This window comes from Pan paniscus, chromosome 2, assembly GCF_029289425.2.
Source record: "Pan paniscus chromosome 2, NHGRI_mPanPan1-v2.0_pri, whole genome shotgun sequence".
Classification (NCBI taxonomy): Eukaryota; Metazoa; Chordata; class Mammalia; order Primates; family Hominidae; genus Pan; species Pan paniscus.
In genome coordinates, this window is record NC_085926.1 from 132,471,412 (window position 1) to 132,490,866 (window position 19,455).

General features: G+C 38.5%; 1 protein-coding gene across 29 annotated transcripts in view; it reads left to right on the plus strand.

The window, feature by feature from the left end:
• The window catches only part of CEP63 (centrosomal protein 63), an 89,231-nt gene that overhangs the window by 59,466 nt on the left and 10,310 nt on the right, over window positions 1-19,455 (plus strand). For 5 of the 29 annotated variants that reach the window (XM_008976081.6, XM_008976080.7, XM_008976078.6 and 2 more), the window contains 9 exons: window positions 378-611; window positions 941-1,080; window positions 2,126-2,263; window positions 3,865-3,979; window positions 4,865-5,062; window positions 6,706-6,792; window positions 12,918-13,123; window positions 13,925-14,204; window positions 16,151-16,541. In XM_008976081.6, the coding sequence (XP_008974329.2) occupies window positions 378-611; window positions 941-1,080; window positions 2,126-2,263; window positions 3,865-3,979; window positions 4,865-5,062; window positions 6,706-6,792; window positions 12,918-13,123; window positions 13,925-14,204; window positions 16,151-16,309 (1,557 nt within the window). In that variant the 3' untranslated portion in view covers window positions 16,310-16,541. Of the gene's footprint in view, window positions 1-377; window positions 612-940; window positions 1,081-2,125; window positions 2,264-3,864; window positions 3,980-4,864; window positions 5,063-6,705; window positions 6,793-12,917; window positions 13,124-13,924; window positions 14,205-16,150; window positions 16,542-19,455 lie in introns of those variants that run through there. The other 24 variants (XM_008976084.6, XM_024928083.4, XM_008976083.6 and 21 more) reach the window with 9 other exon arrangements.

Here is a 19,455-nt window from a genome sequence, read left to right on the forward strand (position 1 = left end):
AAGGATGGTCTCAATCTCCTGACCTCATGATCCGCCCACCTCAGCCTCCCAAAGTGCGGGATTACAGGCATGATCCACTGCACCCGGCCAATTTTTGTATTTTTTATAAAGACAGGGTTTCGCCATGTTTCCAGGCTGATCTCGAACTCCTGAGCTCAAGCGATCTGCCCGCCTCAGCCTCCCATAGTGTTAGGATTACAGGCGTGAGCCACCACTCCCAGCCTCTCAATTCTTTCTTACCCCTTCTCAATATATATATATATTTTAGTGAGCCAGTGCTTTATGTTTTTATGGAAATAATAGTTTCATTTTAGTCTTATTCATTGATTATTTTATCATTTCCCTTTTACCTATTGATTGATAGTCTGTGTTTCTAGGCTCAGCTTGCCAATCGGAAACAGAAATTAGAGTCTGTGGAACTTTCTAGCCAATCAGAAATTCAACACTTAAGCAGTAAACTGGAGCGGGCTAATGACACTATCTGTGCCAATGAGTTGGAAATAGAGCGCCTCACCATGAGGGTCAATGACTTGGTTGGAACCAGTATGACTGTCCTGCAGGAGCAGCAGCAAAAAGAAGAAAAATTGAGGGAATCTGAGAAACTATTAGAGGTCTGTTTTAAAATCACTATAATTGGGGGAAGTGTGTGTATGAGTATTTTAAGAGAGTGTTATTAAGCTAGAACTAGGTTCTACAATCCATACTTTCTTCCCTAGTTTATAAATGATGGATCAGATATTGATAGTTTTACTAATATTGTGACTTTATTACAATATTTACAATATTGTAATATTGTTACATAACTTATAGTCTGACTTCCTGGCTTCTCGTGAAATAGAAAAATTGTAATAACAGCTGGCTTAGAAATTTCTGAGTATTTTGCAGGTTCTGCAGGAAGAAAAAAGAAGGAAAATTATAATCATATTTGACTTTTTTGCAGGCTCTGCAGGAAGAAAAGAGAGAATTGAAGGCAGCTCTTCAGTCTCAAGAAAATCTCATATATGAGGCCAGAATACAAAAGGAGAAGTTACAAGAAAAAGTAAAGGCAACTAACACTCAACACGCTGTAGAAGCTATAAGGTAAATTTAATCTTAAATATTATTCATCTTAGCCACTTAATGGCTAGGTATTAAGCACTAGGCTTATTTTTATTTTTATTTTTATTTTATTTTCAGATAGTCTCCTGTTGCCCAGACTGGAGTTCAGTGGTGCAATCTCAGCTCACTGCAACCTCAACCTCCGAGGTTCAAGCCATTCTCCAGCCTCAGCCTCCCAAGTAGCTGGGACTACAGGTGCATGCTACCACACCTGGCTAGTTTTTTGTATTTTTAGAGACGGGCATTCATCATGTTGGCTAGGCCGGTCTTAAATTCCTAACCTCAGGTGATCTGCCCACCTCGGCCTCCCAAAGTGCTGGGATTACAGGTGTGAGCTGCCACGCCCATCCAAGCACTAGTTTTCATATTGCATATTCATAATTTTATGTTTGATCATATTGTGGATTTTCTTAATTGGCTTTAACTTGTGAGTTAGGTTTTTAAAGTGTTACAAAATTTTGTGTGGTTAATTTTCTTCTGCCACCAGTTAGGGTCCCTAACAGAGACTCTCATGTTTAGAAAGTTAGAAACCAAGGTCAGTTTGCATGCTTGGTGAAAATCCAAATGTGCAGGGAATTGTCATCCATGTCTCCTGGAGGCCTCACTTTGTTGGTGGAATAAGTTGTGATTAGTAGCTGCTTATCATTAATAGCAGCCAGCCATTGGGCTAGCCCTCTTGCTTGATTTAAGTCTGGTGCACACTTTTATTTTTGCCAGAATTCTCCTGTAACTTTTCAGTTTTTTTGGTACAGGGTTTCAAGTGTCACTGAAGTGATTTTGCCATTTTGTCTTTTTCCCTTGAAAAAAGGCCAAATCCCAGTTAAGAAGGGAGTAAATTGCTACTTTTTGAAGTATCAGCATCTCTTGACTCTTTCTTTCCTCTCCCAATATTCTTTTTATAAAGCAGGAGACAAACTGAAGAGTTCCAAAGAGGTTACCAAAAATGATTGGGAAACACAGACTAGATGAGCATTATTTTTGTTTGCAGAGATAAAGGCCTTAACAATCATCCTATGTCTTTCCATAGGCCACGGGAAGAATCTCTGGCAGAAAAGAAGTACACCTCTCAAGGGCAGGGGGACTTAGACAGTGTGCTCTCCCAGTTGAATTTTACCCATACTAGTGAGGACCTTCTGCAGGCAGAGGTGACTCGTCTTGAAGGCAGGTACATAATTATACACACATTTCAAAAATTTCAAGTTGTTAAAATGAATTTTTGATCATCATATTGTAAATGAATGTAATAGTCATAGTAAAAAAAATAAGATTTTTTTCTAGTATCCACAAATGGCCTAAGTTCTTATTTTTTTTTTTTTTTTTTTTTTTTTGGAGATGGAGTCCCGCTCTGTCACCCAGACTGGAGCGCAATGGCACAATCTCAGCTCACTGCAACCTCCGCCTCCTGGTTTAATTTATTCTTCCGCCCCAGCCTCCCGAGTAGCTGAGATTACAGGCGTGCACCACCATGCTTGGCTAATTTTTATATTTTTGTAGAGACGGGGTTTCACCATGTTGGCCAGGCTGGTCTTGAACTCCTGACCTCAGGTGATCCACCTGCCTTGGCTTCCCAAAGTGCTGGGATTACAGGCATGAGTCACCGCACCCTGCCCTAAGTTCTTATTTCATTGAGAAGACAGAAGCAATTAAAGGAGAACCTCTTAATCTTTCTGTCATCAAATCTACCAGTCTGCCCATACCTGTGCCTTTCTGCACTTCTAAGACCAACCACTCCACTTGTGTCCTTTTTCTGTAGTTATATCCTTTCTCTTCTACATCATCAAGTTCTTTTTGTCTGCTGAATCATATCCACTGGTATAAAATACGCTATAACATCACCCATCTGGGGGAAAAACCATCCCTTAATCCTATGTCTCCGTCAAGTTATTTCCACATTTCTGTACTTCTCTTTAAGACCAAATTCTTCGAAAGAGTTGTCTATACTGACTCTACTTCTTTACCTTTCACCTGTTTAGCAGCCCTTCACTTAGGTTTTCCTCCCTGCCACCTCAGAAGCAGGGTAGGAAGGGGTAACAGTTGACACATGGTGATCCTCCTTTTTGTTCTGCTGTGGTGTTGTTACTTCCTTGGGTGTTAATTGAATCCTGACTAATGCTATACCATACCCACCTAAACACTTGTCATTGTCGTACTTATAGAATTTTTTTTGGTTTTTCATAACCTCTCAACTTTTTGATTGGGAAGAGTGTGATATTTTGTTTTAAACACATGAGTCATGATCATTTGTACACTGACATTTTCTGTATGTAAAAGATAAAATTGCCTTTAACATGAACTGTTAACCTTTAGGCAAACAACAAGAGAAATATCATTTTACACTTTTTAGGTTATCTTTAAGTAATACATTTTTTGTTTTTACATTTATTTCTGGTTTTGGAAACAAGTAAGTATTTTCTTACTTTTATCTACATGTTAAATACACAAACATGCATACACACACATATTTTCTGCTTTATTCCTTTTGGAATACTTGGAGTACTTGAGATAGTCTTTGTTATTATTGAAGTATATGTGTACTCTTCCGTTTGACTAAAATTAAGTTTATTATTTTTGACATTGGGACAACAGTTTACATTTTTATCACAGTTTTTTTATTGATTGGCTTTTTAGTAATATTTTAAATGACTGAGGTGATGTTTAAGATATTGGCTGGATATTTTTTGGATATCAAGAATGTAAATTAGATAGTCCAATTTATAGGTTTCAGGATTTTGGTTTTAAGTATGGGATCTTATTTTTGTCATACAGTTTGGAATCTGTGAGTGCAACGTGTAAACAGCTGAGCCAAGAACTAATGGAAAAATATGAAGAACTGAAGAGGATGGAAGCACATAACAATGAATACAAAGCAGAGATTAAGAAGGTAAAAATCTGCATACCTAGGATTGCAAAATTGTATGTGTTTATGGACTAAGCTGTGGATTGGGAGATTATAGGGGTTATTTTTAATGAGAAAAAAATGTAGTTCAAGGGACCACTTGATATTTAGGAGTGGAAGAGTTTGTGGAATGTGCATAGGGAAAGTGCCTTCTTTCTTTGGCATTGCCCCTGATGCCCAATAAATATTTTTAAGATAATTGAAGGCTGTCCCCTTTGAACTCAAAAACTTTATTTTAAACATGTTTTGATGAAAAGTTTTCTAAAAGACATATACTCTGTTGCTTGCAAAAAAATATGAACTGTCACTTAATATTTTCTTATTGCCTAAAGATAGTATTTATGTATTGTCTCCTGTGCTATGATGTAGTTAGTATCCTTGTCAGCTATTGAGGTATGCAGAGCTGTTTGTGTCTATATGAATGGGCCCTAACTGTCCTATTTGTTGATTTGTACTTTTTGTTACTTCTTTAAGATTACTTCTAGCTCCTTTCTTCCTCTTGTTCTATTTGTTATCCTGTGGACTAAGATACCATATGAGCAAAACTTTTAGATTCACAACTAAAAAAAAGAATGAAGGTCACAAGTACTCTCCTCTAAATTGTGTGCATGGACCTTGATTCTGGTCCTCAGCACTTGAATAACCCATCTCTCCCTGTTTTGAGGTATAATAAATGATTGTAGGTATAACCACCTGACCTTCAGTACAGATATGCAACTTGGTAAATTGCTAATTTTTCTGCAGATTTAATTTAGGAGAAATTTAATGTCTTGAGATAAGGTGAACTTTTATTTTATTAGCTAGTAACATATTATTCTATCTAAATGCTTTCTCTTAACTTTTGGTGCTTTCTTTTCTGCTTGTTTATAGTTGAAAGAACAGATTTTACAGGGTGAACAAAGTTACAGTTCTGCACTAGAAGGAATGAAGATGGAAATCTCCCATCTAACTCAGGAGTTACATCAGCGAGATATCACTATTGCTTCCACCAAAGGTTCTTCCTCAGACATGGAAAAGCGACTCAGAGCAGAGATGCAAAAGGCAGAAGACAAAGCAGTAGAGCATAAGGTGAAGCCTGAACAAAACCTTTTTTAAATTTGAAATTTGTTTTAAAGATGGAGTTGATTAAAGACATAATTTTCATAATATTTAATTCAGTGAATTTTTATTAGATACCTGCTTTTAGCTGAGAGCATGCTGGCTAGCAAAGAGTTTAGTGAGTATGGTGGGGAGGTGAGAGTAGACACAGACAAGTAAAGTGACTGTATCAGTGGTGTATGGTGAGAGTCACTAGAGATCACAAGCAGCCTGAATCTAGACCACTCGCTGCAAAGGCCTTCCAGAAGGTGTGATAGCAAAGCTAAGTTAGGAGCGAGCTGGGTGATGGGGAGGAAAAGTGTTTCAGGCACAGGAAAATACAGAGGTCTCTAAGAGAGAGTAGAAACACGCTCACTGTGGTTGAAACTAGAGTACAAGTGGGATGAGTGGAAGGTATGAGACTGGAAAGCAGGGACTGGCTGCTGAAGGGCTATGTTAGCCATGTAAAGGAGTTATACTGTGACTTTGAGGTCAGTAGGGAATGGCTGCAAGCAGGAGTAAAATTCAGTGGTCCTTAAATGGAGAATAAGCAGGGAGACAGAGCACCCAGATGCTGTTACAGTGGTAAGATGGTGGCCTGAGCAGTGGGCAAGGGAGGCAGAGGGAAATGGATGAATTCTGGAGATACTGGGCTGGTAAAAATGACTGGGCATTGTATTTGATTGGCAGGGAGGGTGAGGTAGGCAGAGTTAAGGAATGGTGCTCCACAGGATTTAAACTTAGGCAACTGATAGAAAGTGATGCTTTTTAATGAAATAGAGAAAAGACAGGGAGCAAGTTTGGTGAAGGATGATGAATTTGTGTGAAAAGTACACAGACTGGGGAAACTGGTGGAGAGGACATTGGTTTGACACATTTGTTTGGAATAAAGGCTGGAATTTTGTATGGATAATAGTCAATTCCACAGAAGGCCTGGAGTTGAAGATTAAAATCAGGATTAGGCATTTAGCTGTGGCTGTCCTTTCTTCATGGTGACATTTGGAACCCCCTGAGAGACTTAATGATAATAGTGAGAAAGCATAGCGTAAGAAGAGAAATGACTCAAACCAAACTTAGGATACTTCTCATTTAGCGTAAAAAAGATGTTGGAATGAAGCTTAAAAAAAGGAGCAGTGAGGAGGGAAATCAGATAGTTTTTGCCAAGCCAAGGAAAGAAGGAATATTTTCAAATGGGAATGGTCAACCACAAAAGCTGAGGGGAATGAGAACTGAATATAAATTGTTATTTTGTGAATAAAGTACAATTCCATGTGACGTTGCAGATAGAAGCCAAATTGGAGGAGGCCAGCACAGGAGAATGGGTAGGGATTTAAGGGGTTCAGTGGATTGAAACTTTGCTGCTTTCTCACCTGATTTATCCTATTAGAATGATATCTTCATCCCATTCATGTTCATTCACCTTAATAACATCTTAAAAATCTTTTTAGAAAGTCTATATATATATATACACACACACACGTACATATATATGTGTATATATATATAAATATGTATATGTATGTATATAAATGAAGAATATGACTTAGCCTAATGAAAATTCCATGTGGAAAAATTTTGTAAGATGCATTTGATTTACATGTTATATTTATTTTTTTCTGTTTTCCCCTTTTCAGGAGATTTTGGATCAGCTGGAGTCACTCAAATTAGAAAATCGTCATCTTTCTGAAATGGTGATGAAATTGGAATTGGGTTTACATGAGGTACATAAATAGAAACTTAAGTTTTTCTACTATCCAAGCCTTCAAAAAAATTACTTTGTAAATATTTACATTATAAAGAGAGAATTAAGATCAACTTAGATCCTTTTGCAGAAATTTTCTCAAAGAAAATGAAGGTAAAACAATACTGGAAGTGAGCAAAATATGACTCTCCACTCCAGCAGCAGGAAGGGTTTTTGTTTTTTTGTTTGTTTTTTTGAGACGGGGTTTCACTCTTGTTACCCAGGCTGGAGTGCAATGGCGTGATCTTGGCTCACCACAGCCTCCACCTCCCGGGTTCAAATGATGCTCCTGCCTCAGCCTCCTGAGTACCTGGGATCACAGGCATGCGCCACCACACCTGGCTGATTTTGTATTTTCAGTAGAGACAGGGTTTCTCCATGTTGGTCAGGCTGGTCTTGAACTCCCAACCTCAGGTGATCTGCCCGCCTCAGCCTCCCAAAGTGCTGGGATTACAGGCATGAGCCACCGTGCTCGGCCAGGAAGGTATTTTTTTATATTATGTATGTGATAAAATTTACCTACAGTCTGTGTTCTTAGTTGGAAGAATGTATATGAAGGACTTAGCATAGTACATAGTACCTGGCACTTAGTAAGTATGCAATACGTCCTAGATGGTGGTATTATTATTATTATTATTGTTAATGATTATTATGTTTGTTATCTTTTTAGAAAGTATATTGTCTTTAAAATAATTTAATTTTAATTTTATTTCTACAAGATAGTCACATAATAAAATATTTTAGAATCTTTTATATTCAAGGACTTTTAGTAGGTGCTATAATGAACACAGGCTGAATAAGATAGCATTCTTGCCTTTAAGAGAGATTTTGGATCAGCTGCAATTACTCAAATTACTCTAGCCTTTAAGAGACTAGAGTAATCTAGTAGCAAGGATAAGAAATGCATACAAGCTTCTGTGAAACCAAAGAGAACATGATTAGCCAACAGTGAATTACAGTATAGATGCTCTTTTAACTGTTTTGTTACAAAATTCCTATAATTTGCAGAATGACTCATCTATTCTGACCCATCTTTTCTTGGTGTAGGTCAGATGTCTGAAAATTGTATAAATGCTTTTTTCCTGCATTTCCAGAGAGTATTCCTCCAAAAAGATATATGGTTCCAACATGCTCCCTGTTTGCTCTGAAAAATTCTAATTTCACAATCCAGGATTGTGGATACTGGGGTGGAAGAACATGCAAAAGACTATTATAGAGTACCTTATTTCAACTGGAAAAATGGGGGACTATTTTTGTAATCTTTCAGAAGGGTAAGATTCTCCAAATATCATGACGCCATAGAGGATTTTACAACATAAAAATGTGAAGTTTCTGGGTGGTAAAAGGCCCTATTAAAAAAGACTAATAGGGAGAAAATAGTTTATAATCAGACAAAAGGTTAATGTAAATTATTAATATATAAAAATTCCCTACAAAGATAATAAGGAAAAGATAATCCAGTAGAAAAATAGGCAAAGAATGTAGACAGATACCTCACAGAATTAATATAAATATCTAGTAAACAAAGAAAACTGGTCAACCTCTCTAATAAAGCAAAATAAATAGACATTCTTTTACTAATTGGTTTGATAATAACCTTTAAAAACTAATATATAGCCAGTGTTAGAAAGATGTAAGGAAACAGACTTATTGCACTGTCAATGAGAAAGTGAATTGATACGGCCTTTCTAGAGGACAGCTTAGCAATATCCATCAAATGCGTAAATACGTATAGCCTCTAAATTCCTGGGTCATGTGTGTTTCTGATTTTGATAGTCCTTGCTGAATTGTTTTCAGAATGGTCTTATCTTTTTACATTCCCATGGAAACCATTCTCTAGGAGCAAGTGTGCATAAAATGGTCATTGAAGTATTGTTTGCAATATCCAAAATTTTGAAATAAACTAAGTATTTATTTCAATGGTTAATTTGTGATTTTATGAATATTACGCTGTCATTGAAGGTGGCAGATGAAAACACTCATCTGATATTGCTCTATCCTCAAATCCCTCTAAAACTATCATGAAAGGATTTATTTTTGTTTTATTTTATTTTTTTTCCTTTTATTATTATACTTTAAGTTTTAGGGTACATGTGCACATTGTGCAGGTTAGTTACCTATGTATACATGTGCCATGCTGGTGCGCTGCACCCACTAACTCGTCATCTAGCATTAGGTATATCTCCCAGTGCTATCCCTCCCCCCTCCCCCCACCCCACAACAGTCCCCAGAGTGTGATGTTCCCCTTCCTGTGTCCGTGTGATCTCATTGTTCAGTTCCCACCTATGAGTGAGAATATGCAGTGTTTGGTTTTTTGTTCTTGCAATAGTTTACTGAGAATGATGATTTCCAGTTTCATCCATGTCCCTACAAAGGACATGAACTCATCATTTTTTATGGCTGCATAGTATTCCATGGTGTATATGTGCCACATTTTCTTAATCTAGTCTATCATTGTTGGACATTTGGGTTGGTTTCAAGTCTTTGCTATTGTGAATAATGCCGCAATAAACATACGTGTGCATGTGTCTTTATAGCAGCATGATTTATAGTCCTTTGGGTATATACCCAGTAATGGGATGGCTGAGTCAAATGGTATTTCTAGTTCTAGATCCCTGAGGAATCGCCACACTGAATTCCACAATGGTTGAACTAGTTTACAGTCCCACCAACGGTGTAAAAGTCTTCCTATTTCTCCACATCCTCTCCAGCACCTGTTGTTTCCTGACTTTTTAATGACTGCCATTCTAACTGGTGTGAGATGGTATCATTGTGGTTTTGATTTGCATTTCTCTGATGGCCAGTGATGATGAGCATTTTTTCATGTGTTTTTTGGCTGCATAAATGTCTTCTTTTGAGAAGTGTCTGTTCATATCCTTTGCCCACTTTTTGATGGGGTTGTTTGTTTTTTTCTTGTAAATTTGTTTGAGTTCATTGTAGATTCTGGATATTAGCCCTTTGTCAGATGAGTAGGTTGCCAAAGACAAAAACCACATGATTATCTCAATAGATGCAGAAAAGGCCTTTGACAAAATTCAACAACCCTTCATGCTAAAAACTCTCAATAAATTAGGTATTGATGGTACGTATTTCAAAATAATAAGAGCTATCTATGACAAACCCACAGCCAATATCATACTGAATGGGCAAAAACTGGAAGCATTCCCTTTGAAAACTGGCACAAGACAGGGATGCCCTCTCTCACCACTCCTATTCAACATAGTGTTGGAAGTTCTGGCCAGGGCAATTAGGCAGGAGAAGGAAATAAAGGGTATTCAGTTAGGAAAAGAGGAAGTCAAATTGTTCCTCTTTGCAGATGACATGATTGTATATCTAGAAAACCCCATTGTCTCAGCCCAAAATCTCCTTAAGCTGATAAGCAACTTCAGCAAAGTCTCAGGATACAAAATCAATGTACAAAAATCACAAGCATTCTTATACACCAACAACAGACAAACAGAGAGCCAAATCATGAGTGAACTCCCATTCACAATTGCTTCAAAGAGAATAAAATACCTCGGAATCCAACTTACAAGGGATGTGAAGGACCTCTTCAAGGAGAACTACAAACCACTGCTCAAGGAAATAAAAGAGGATACAAACAAATGGAAGAACATCCCATGCTCATGGGTAGGAAGAATCAATATCGTGAAAATGGCCATACTGCCAAGGTAATTTACAGATTCAATGCCATCCCCGTCAAGCTACCAATGCCTTTCTTCACAGAATTGTAAAAAACTACTTTAAAGTTCATATGGAACCAAAAAAGAGCCCGCATCGCCAAGTCAATCCTAAGCCAAAAGAACAAACCTGGAGGCATCACTCTACTTGACTTCAAACTATACTACAAGGCTACAGTAACCAAAACAGCATGGTACTGGTACCAAAACAGAGATATAGATCAATGGAACAGAACAGAGCCCTCAGAAATAATGCCGCATATCTACAACTATCTGATCTTTGACAAACCTGAGAAAAACAAGAAATGGGGAAAGGATTCCCTATTTAATAAATGGTGCTGGGAAAACTGGCTAGCCATATGTAGAAAGCTGAAACTGGATCCCTTCCTTACACCTTACACAAAAATCAATTCAAGATGGATTAAAGACTTAAACGTTAGACCTAACACCATAAAAACCCTAGAAGAAAACCTAGGCAATACCATTCAGGACATAGGCATGGGCAAGGACTTCACATCTAAAACACCAAAAGCAATGGCAACAAAAGACAAAATTGACAAATGGGATCTAATTAAACTAAAGAGCTTCTGCACAGCAAAAGAAACTACCATCAGAGTGAACAGGCAACCTACAAAATGGGAGAAATTTTTCGAAAGGATTTATTTTTAAAGCACAAACCCACGAGGTTGGGAATAATAGGAGAGGAGACAATAGCTAAACATTTGTAAGGGGGAAAGTGGGAAGGAGGGAAGGAAAGAAGGGAGGGAGGGAACTTAATATCCCCTAATAAAGTCAATACTAAGCTAGTAGTGGAGAACTCTAAGAACTAAACTGATTTACACCACAGAATTCTGTAAAGGCTTAGGATTCAGCAGTACTTGGTTGAGAGACTCTTATCTTATGCAGTGATTATCTATTCATATTTAAGAATTGAGAACTCTCAGGGGAACTTAAGCCAGACCATGACCAGAGACGCTGTTCAGCTTAATTTCTCCTGAAACTTCCAGCTATCAATAATAGTGGTAATACTGTTCTTTCTTTACACAGCTAGATGTGTGCTTGCTACTCAGTTTTCATATTACCTTTCATATTCATTTATCTGTAGTAATTGTTTATAAAATAATAACTTAGAGAAATTTTTAAAACATACCTGAGCGAAGGTAAGCATTATCATTTTTTAATAAGTATGTTTAATGACATCAGACATCAAACTGGTGAAAACCTTGTCAGCAGTTTAAGGTTTCTCTAGTTTTGAAATTACATACAGTGTGAATATGTTGTACATATTATGAAGAATAATTATTAGAAAATGCCCTTTTGCATTTTACCATGTAGGAAGCTGAAGTTACTTGTACAAATGAATGTTTGGGTTAAATGTCTATTTCAATAAATTACCTAATTTTCTTAATAATGAAAGCAACAGCTCTGATAAATTACTTACCATGTTTTAAAAACCGATAATAGTTTCATTTTAACTCGTATGTCCTGCAGATGTTCTTCTCTGATATTTTATCTGGCATTGACAACTTGTTGAAAGATTTTGTAGCTCATAGTCACTACTTGTACACAGATAGTTCACAGGTATATTTTAAAGTTTATGTTTTTGTTAGGAAAATTATGTTTGTCAGACCACTCTTGAGTAGCTTACTTTCAGAATTTGTTTTTTTTGTTTGTTTGTTTGTTTTTTTACAGAAAAGACCAAGCTAACCATGGTATTAAACTCCAAAGATTACCATAACTTTGCATAATACTAATGAAAATATTTTGTCATTAGAAAAAAAATCACCCAGACTACCATTTTTTCAAGTAGTGTCTTACCAGGAAACACCTAGAATTGAAGAGCAATAAAATTTATGATACCAGATCAGAATAGTAATTCCCACTATATACTTGAATCCTGCTTTATCATGTCCAAATTTATATATGAGTAGATACCAAAGTTGTAGAAAAGTGTTTAAGATTAGAGATTATTTATTTAAAAGTTGTCCCTGCCAGCCAGAAGATTTTTCTCAGAACTTTTTGTTCAAATTTCTTTCCTTGAACTAGGTCTCCGTTTTCTTTCATTAGTATTCTGGGGCTATTCAACCTTCACCTTCTTGCAGAAGAAACATGGCTGCTATTTTCCTTCTTCTTTCCTGTTTCTGATTCCCTCTTACAGCTTTCCTCCATCCTGATTCCATCCTTCCTCCACCTTCTTGGAATTCCTTGCCACACAAGGAAGCCCATTGTGCTTCTAGTGTTCCACTACCATTTACTTGAAGAATTCTTTATCTCTGTTAGTTTTAGGAGGCCTAAAAACAAAGCTTCATTAAAGCCATAGATTAACTACTTACAACTAAAAAACACTGAATTTTCCAACCAGCAGTATCACAGATCACAGGTATTCTTGTACAGATTAAGTGACTCTAGTATTCTTTTTTATTAGGCAAAAGAGATTTCACTAGCAGACCTCCAGGAGAATTATATTGAGGCATTAAATAAATTAGTGTCTGAAAATCAACAACTGCAGAAAGATTTGATGAATACCAAATCTCAGCTGGAGATTTCTACTCAGATGTGCAAAAAACAAAATGACAGGATCTTTAAACCAACACACAGCAGAACAACTGAGTTCAAGAATACAGAGTTCAAGTAAAATTTTTTAAAAGTTTATTTAAAATGTGTATTGGTACAATGTAATTCTCATTTCTTTGAGAATAATTTTTGACTTACAGAAATTAAATCTTCATCAAAGGACTCTATGTTTAATTCTGAAGTATAGTGTGCACAAGTAAAGCTATGATCATGTTAAAAAATGGCTGGGGGAGGTGTATAGCATTTTCATTAAAGCTTTAGTTTTGTACACTCTGGATGTCAGTGTAAACAAGATGTATATTACCTGAGGCTTTTCATGCTGCCTTCCACCTCTTCAACCCCATTTGCCCATAAGAAGTAGAATTTGGCTTTTTATAAACAGCTTCCTTTGTGTTTTTAGTCAATTTGTTATAGCTGTTACCGTAAGAAATAAGCATTCGGTGAAAAGCCACTTGGCTTCAGCTCATACTGTATGGCTTACATGTTTTCCTACCCAAAGCCTTTGCTGACACCCTCACCTCCACTCCTACACCCACCCAATCCCCTAGTTAGGTTAGGTGCCTTCTTATGTGCACAGCACTTCTCCTGTCCCAGCACTAACCACACTAGATTACTCTGGCAGCTTGTTTGTCTTTCTTGCTATACCATAAGTGTGTGAGGGCAGGGACTTGGTAGTGGGAATTGGATATTTGGGGCCTGAATGAATGAAAGAAATCTCTTTCTGATCTGAGTAGGTTGCTCATTTTGTAAATTGTAGCCTTATTAGTTAGGCTATTAAGCAAATTTCCTACATTTCTGTTGGAAAGAGAAAAGTTGCTACAATTTTTTATTTGTTTTGTTTTCTAATCTACCATCCAGGCCAACCCATGGCCAGCACAGACATGATGGAATAAAGACTGAGCACTACAAAACAGGTCTTCATTCTCCAAGAGGACAAGCGTCGGATAGTATAAACCCCATGCCTAGGGTGCTAAGCCCCCTGAGTCCTCAAATCAGCCCTTGCAGCTCCACCAGGTCTTTGACTTCCTACTCTCTATGTAAAACTCATTCTTTGCCTTCAGCGCTAGATACAAATGAAGCCAATTTTTCTGACACTATATCTGAGAGTATGAATGACCAAGAAGAGTTTATATCTTCGGTATGGAAACTTTCTGATCTTACTAATTTGTTAGTTTTTTTAGTTTGCTTTGATTTTTTATTTTAAGGGTGAAGAAGTTGATTTTTTTTTTCCTTACTGATTCTTTTATCGTAAGTACTCTTCATTATTCTCAGGTATCCCTGTCATACAGTTTTTGCTTGTGAAGACGCTTTCGGCCAAGACTACTTTTCAAAATGTTCTGAAATATGTTATACGTATTCATTTGTCTTTAACCCTTATTGGAAATTCCCTTCTTGCCCTTTTCAGTGATGCTCAATTTTCTTCTGGAATGGTTAATTCAAGAACTGTCTCTGGATGCCAAGATAGTCCTGAGGCACAGGCAGTGAAGGAGGAAAAGAGGAACTGCTGGAAGGGAGAAAGGGAGTGTGGAGGGGGAGGAAGGCTGTGCCTCTGATGTGTGCAGAGCATGGCTTGGGGGTCACAGATGGTGGCCCTCAGGGCAGAATGTGCCTTGGACACCATGCCGGTCCCTTGCTCGTTCCATTGCTGGGCAGGCTGCACCATCTTTTTGCCTTCTGCACCAAAGCACTTGCCATGGGCCCTTCATTTCCTGTCACCAGCTGTGGCCATATAGATGTGAAAGTGCAGTATTTCTGACTTATTAATGTGCTACCAAGTCCATGGAAAGATTTTCTTTTATTTTTCAAAATAAGTCCTCACTTTACTTTCTTCCTAAGTTTAGCAGCAAAATTTTTTTGGCACCAAAACTTTCCCTGGCCTGAACTGATGTGTTAGTATGTATAGACTTTCTCTATTCCACTTAGTGTGAGTATCCATGTGTTTTGCTTCAGAAATATCAGTGTGTTTGGTGATGGGATGTTCCCTCAGACTCCACTGGGGTAATACAGTTGATCCTCATTATTCACAGATTTTGTATTTGTGAATTTGTCTACTCCCTAAACTTTATCTGTAACTCCCAAATCAATATGCGCAGCACTTCCACAGTAATTCGTGGACATGCAGAGTGGCAAAAAATTTGAGTGACTGACTTGCACAATCCCAGCCAAGGTGGAAGTAGGCAGCACTCTGCCTTGTTGCCCCTGCTTATGCGGAGGTGACCATAGGGTGGAGATGGACGGGGCAGCGCAGTGTAGGGAAAGAAGCTCAGCTCCATGCCAGTTGGATAGAGTCTGAATCCCAGCTTCAGCACCAGTTAGTGGGGCAGCCTCAGGAGAGTTACCACTTCTGAACCTCATGTCTGTCATGTGAAATAAAAAATACAGAATCTACCAGAATGATTTGTTCTAGGATTTAGGATTATGCTCTCTGTGTGGGGTATGTGTGTATGTGTGTGTGTGTGTATTTGTTGTATGTGTGTATTTTCCCTGGGCCAAAAATTCTGTGTTTCCTAATTCAGTGTTTTGGGTGACTTTATAGAACACAACTACTGCTATTGTGAATGAGTATTGACTGCATATGGCATATGTTCTATGTTACCTTTCTAAAATCAGAATTCTGAAATATCACTAGCCTCAAGGGTTTCAGATAAGGGACTGTGGACTGAAAATTTGGAGGAGAAAAAATAATTGATTTTAGCTGGCATCTAATTTATTTTTGTTAAATTTTTGTGCTTTAAAATAAAAGTGACATACTTAGGTTTTTAAAGTGAGTTTGAAATAATAGGCATTAACTATGGAAGCATATATAAGTCTAAATTGAAACATTCTTCAGACCAATAACTAATATATGATACTTTACATTGTTACAATTTGGGTCAGAAACGGAGAGATCTGTGTTAATTTTTGCAGAACTTACTGATTTTTGTTCTTTTATTGCTCTTGTCATTAGGATGAAAACCAAAAAAGTATCTTCAGAGGAAAAAAATCACCTTTTAATATTGCTAGTTAGAAAATGTCGTGAACAGTGTATCTTAGAAATATAATATTCTACTTATTTACACATGTCAAAATTTGTGTCTCTTCCAGTGTTCCTTGCCTGTATCTCCCCTTGGTTCAATAGCTACCAGATTTTTGGAAGAGGAGGAACTGAGGTCTCATCACATTCTAGAGCGCTTGGATGCCCATATTGAAGAACTAAAAAGAGAGAGTGAAAAGACAGTGAGACAATTCACAGCCTTAAAGTAGCCTCTTAAAAAAATCACAATCTTGGAAATAAAAATAAACACCAAAGAGTTACTGTCATCTGAAGTAGCAGCTCTTTAAAAACATGAAGAGATAAAATTATAAAAATGATACATCTAAAGCAGTGGTGAAGAAAGCTGAAAAACTGATACTTTTGATAGGCATTTTCTCTGCACTGGTTTGTTTAAAGGATTTCTTCCAGCAATAGCTTGAGAGAATAAACCACTTTGCTAGACTTTTTTCTCATACGAATATTTATTATCATAAGGTGATACTTACCTTGCTGACTTAAATGTGAATAGCTATGTACTAATTGAAATAAGGATTTTATGATACATGTTGAAAATAAAGTAACTGCAGGAACTTTCTTTAGGGGAAATGTGTAGAAGCATGGATTTAGGGGTCAAACTTACCTGGATTGATAGACTGGTTTTGCCACTTACCAGCCAACGGGGTTTGTTATTTACTGGGCTGGTAGCCCCTCCTAGCCAAGGGGCTGGTAGTGTGTAAAGTCAGGCTGGTAGTGAATAAGGGGGGGTGTGCTAAAGAACCTTAGCAAGCAGTCCTCTCTTGCTCAACACTCATGCAGAGGAGAGAGGCAGGGAGGGCAAGGGACTGGCTGTCATGCACGGTGCCCATGGAATATCCATTGGAAATAAATGTTCAGCGTCTGCACTGCTGAGGACAAGTTTAGATGGGAGACAAAGATCTGGATGTTGATGTGCCGGAGGCATTTGAAACGATGGGAGTTGATAAGATCCACCAGGGAGGCTGTGGAGAGAGAGAAGAGCAGGAGGCTGGGTTTGGGGCCTTGAAAGATGCCAGCATCTGAGGATCACAGGAAATAGATCTAGCAAAGGAACTAGAATGTGCAGTTACAGATGAGAAAGGTCAGTGTAGTGTACTTGCCAGCTCAAGGGTGTGAACCCTCTTTCTGTAGTGGATCATTCCCATCAGCGTAAAACATCCTGTTATTTTCCCTTTTTAAATAAAACCTCAGGTTTTTTTAATGCCTCTCTATTTACTGCTCCGTATGTTTGCTTCCCTTCACCCAAACACTTCTGGAAAGAGTTGTCTGCAGTGACTCTTTCGAGTTCCTCACCCTGCCCCACCGTAGTTCTCTTCCTAACCCTCTCCAACACCACTTCCATCCCCAGACTGCTTTCTTGCTCTTGAGTTCACCAGTGACCTAATCAGTGTCTGAGCATCATTCAGCACAGTTGGACTCTCTCTTGGCTTCTGTGACCTGGAACTTCTGGTTTCCTCTGTACCTCATCCTCCACTCCATCTCATGGCTTTTCCTCTTCTAACCTCTAAGTCAGAGGGCCCCCTAGAGCTCTGTCATGGGTTTTCTCCCTCAGCATTCTCTTCCCTAGAAGTTTCCATTCCATTCTCAAGCTCTTAATACCACCTATAGGCCAGTGACCCTTACATTTATTACTAATCTTGACCTCTCCCCAGAGCTGCTGTCTTAGATACCTAGCTGCTTATGCGATGTCTTCACTTGGATATCTGACAAACATCTTGTTTCCAAGAGAGAACTCTTTATTCTCCCTCTTGCTAAGATTCCATATCAGGACATAGCATTATGTTTGCCAATTCCTAGGAGTTACTTATAATTCCTTCCTTACCCACATCCGCATATCCAGTCATTTGGGAGGTCCTGTCATTTCTTCCCCCAGAATCTTATCTCAGACCCAACCATTTCCCTCCTGCACTTCTACCACCTGATCCAGACTACTTCTCTCTCACCCTGATTCTGGCAGTAGCCTCCTAGCTGATACTACTCACACCAGTAGTTCAGGGAGCTTCTAGAGTTATCCTTTAGAAATGTAAATGAAACAGTGTCACCACTGCTTCCCTTCAGACTCTTCCAAGGCTTCTCTTTTTTTTTTTGATTGAGACAGAGTCTCACTCTGTCGCCCAGGCTGCAGTACAGTGGCAGGATCTCAGCTCTCTGCAACCTCCACCTCCCGGGCTCAAGTGATTCTCCTGCCTTAGCTTCCCGAGTAGCTGGGATTACAGGCGCATGCCACCAGGCCCAGCTAATTTTTGTATTTTTAGTAGGAACAGGGTTTCACCATGTTGGTCAGGCTGATCTCGAACTCCTGACCTCAAGTGATCCACCCGCCTGAGCTTCCCAAAGTGCTGTGTTATAAGCGTGAGCCACTGCACCCAGCCCCAAGGCTTCTTACTGCACTCAGAATAAAATCCAAATGAATTAGTATAGCCTACAGAGTGTCAATAATCTGGGCCTAATCACCCATTGCATCATCCTTTACTGTGCTCCACCCATGCTGGCCTCCTTTCTGTTTATTGAGTGCAGCAAGCTTTAACCTGTTAGGGTCTTTCATTTGCAGTTTACCCTGAGTATTCCCTTTCTCTTACCTCACCTTTGATTGGCGTTTTCCCCCTTGCAGACCTGCACTCTGGCATCCTCTCCTGAGCAAGCCTTCTTTGATTGCTGCCTCCCAAACCTGTTTCTCCCCATTTCTCTACCTCATTGGCCTGTGTTATTTGCTTCATAGTGCTCACCACTATCTGAAATCATTTCATTACTTGATTTATGTTTGTACTGTCTATTTCTGTCTTTAGAATTAAAACTCCTTGAGGGCAAGGACTTTGCTTCTCTGGTTCATGGTGGGATCCTCATCACCCAGCACAAGCCCAACACTTAGGAGAGGCTCAGCTAGTTTGAACCAATGGAAAATGCCATTCCTGAGGTGCACTACATCATTTCTTTCGTGTTGGTGTGCATGCTGTCCTTCAGTTTGTCTCCTCTTCCCACACCCTGTCATGTGCTCCTAAAACTCCCCCTTTACTTGGCTATTTATCTGGCTTGGCAAAGCTTTCCCATATCCCCTGACCCATGTCAGGGAATGTTTCTCCTCATTGCTGTCATGGCACCCTGTGTGTGGCTCTGACCAGACTGTGCTATCCGCTTTGATTTCTATCTTTCAGGGGCTAAGTCCTGCCTACATCCTCAGTCAGCATGCTGCCTAACACATAACAGATCCTAAGCAAATATTGGGTGGATGAAAATCACTACCATTCAAGGCTTCATTGTATTTATCAGTAAAACTGAAATAATATCTAATGGGGTCGAGAAGATTTACTGAAAATATATATTTGAAAGGGCTTTGCAGTTT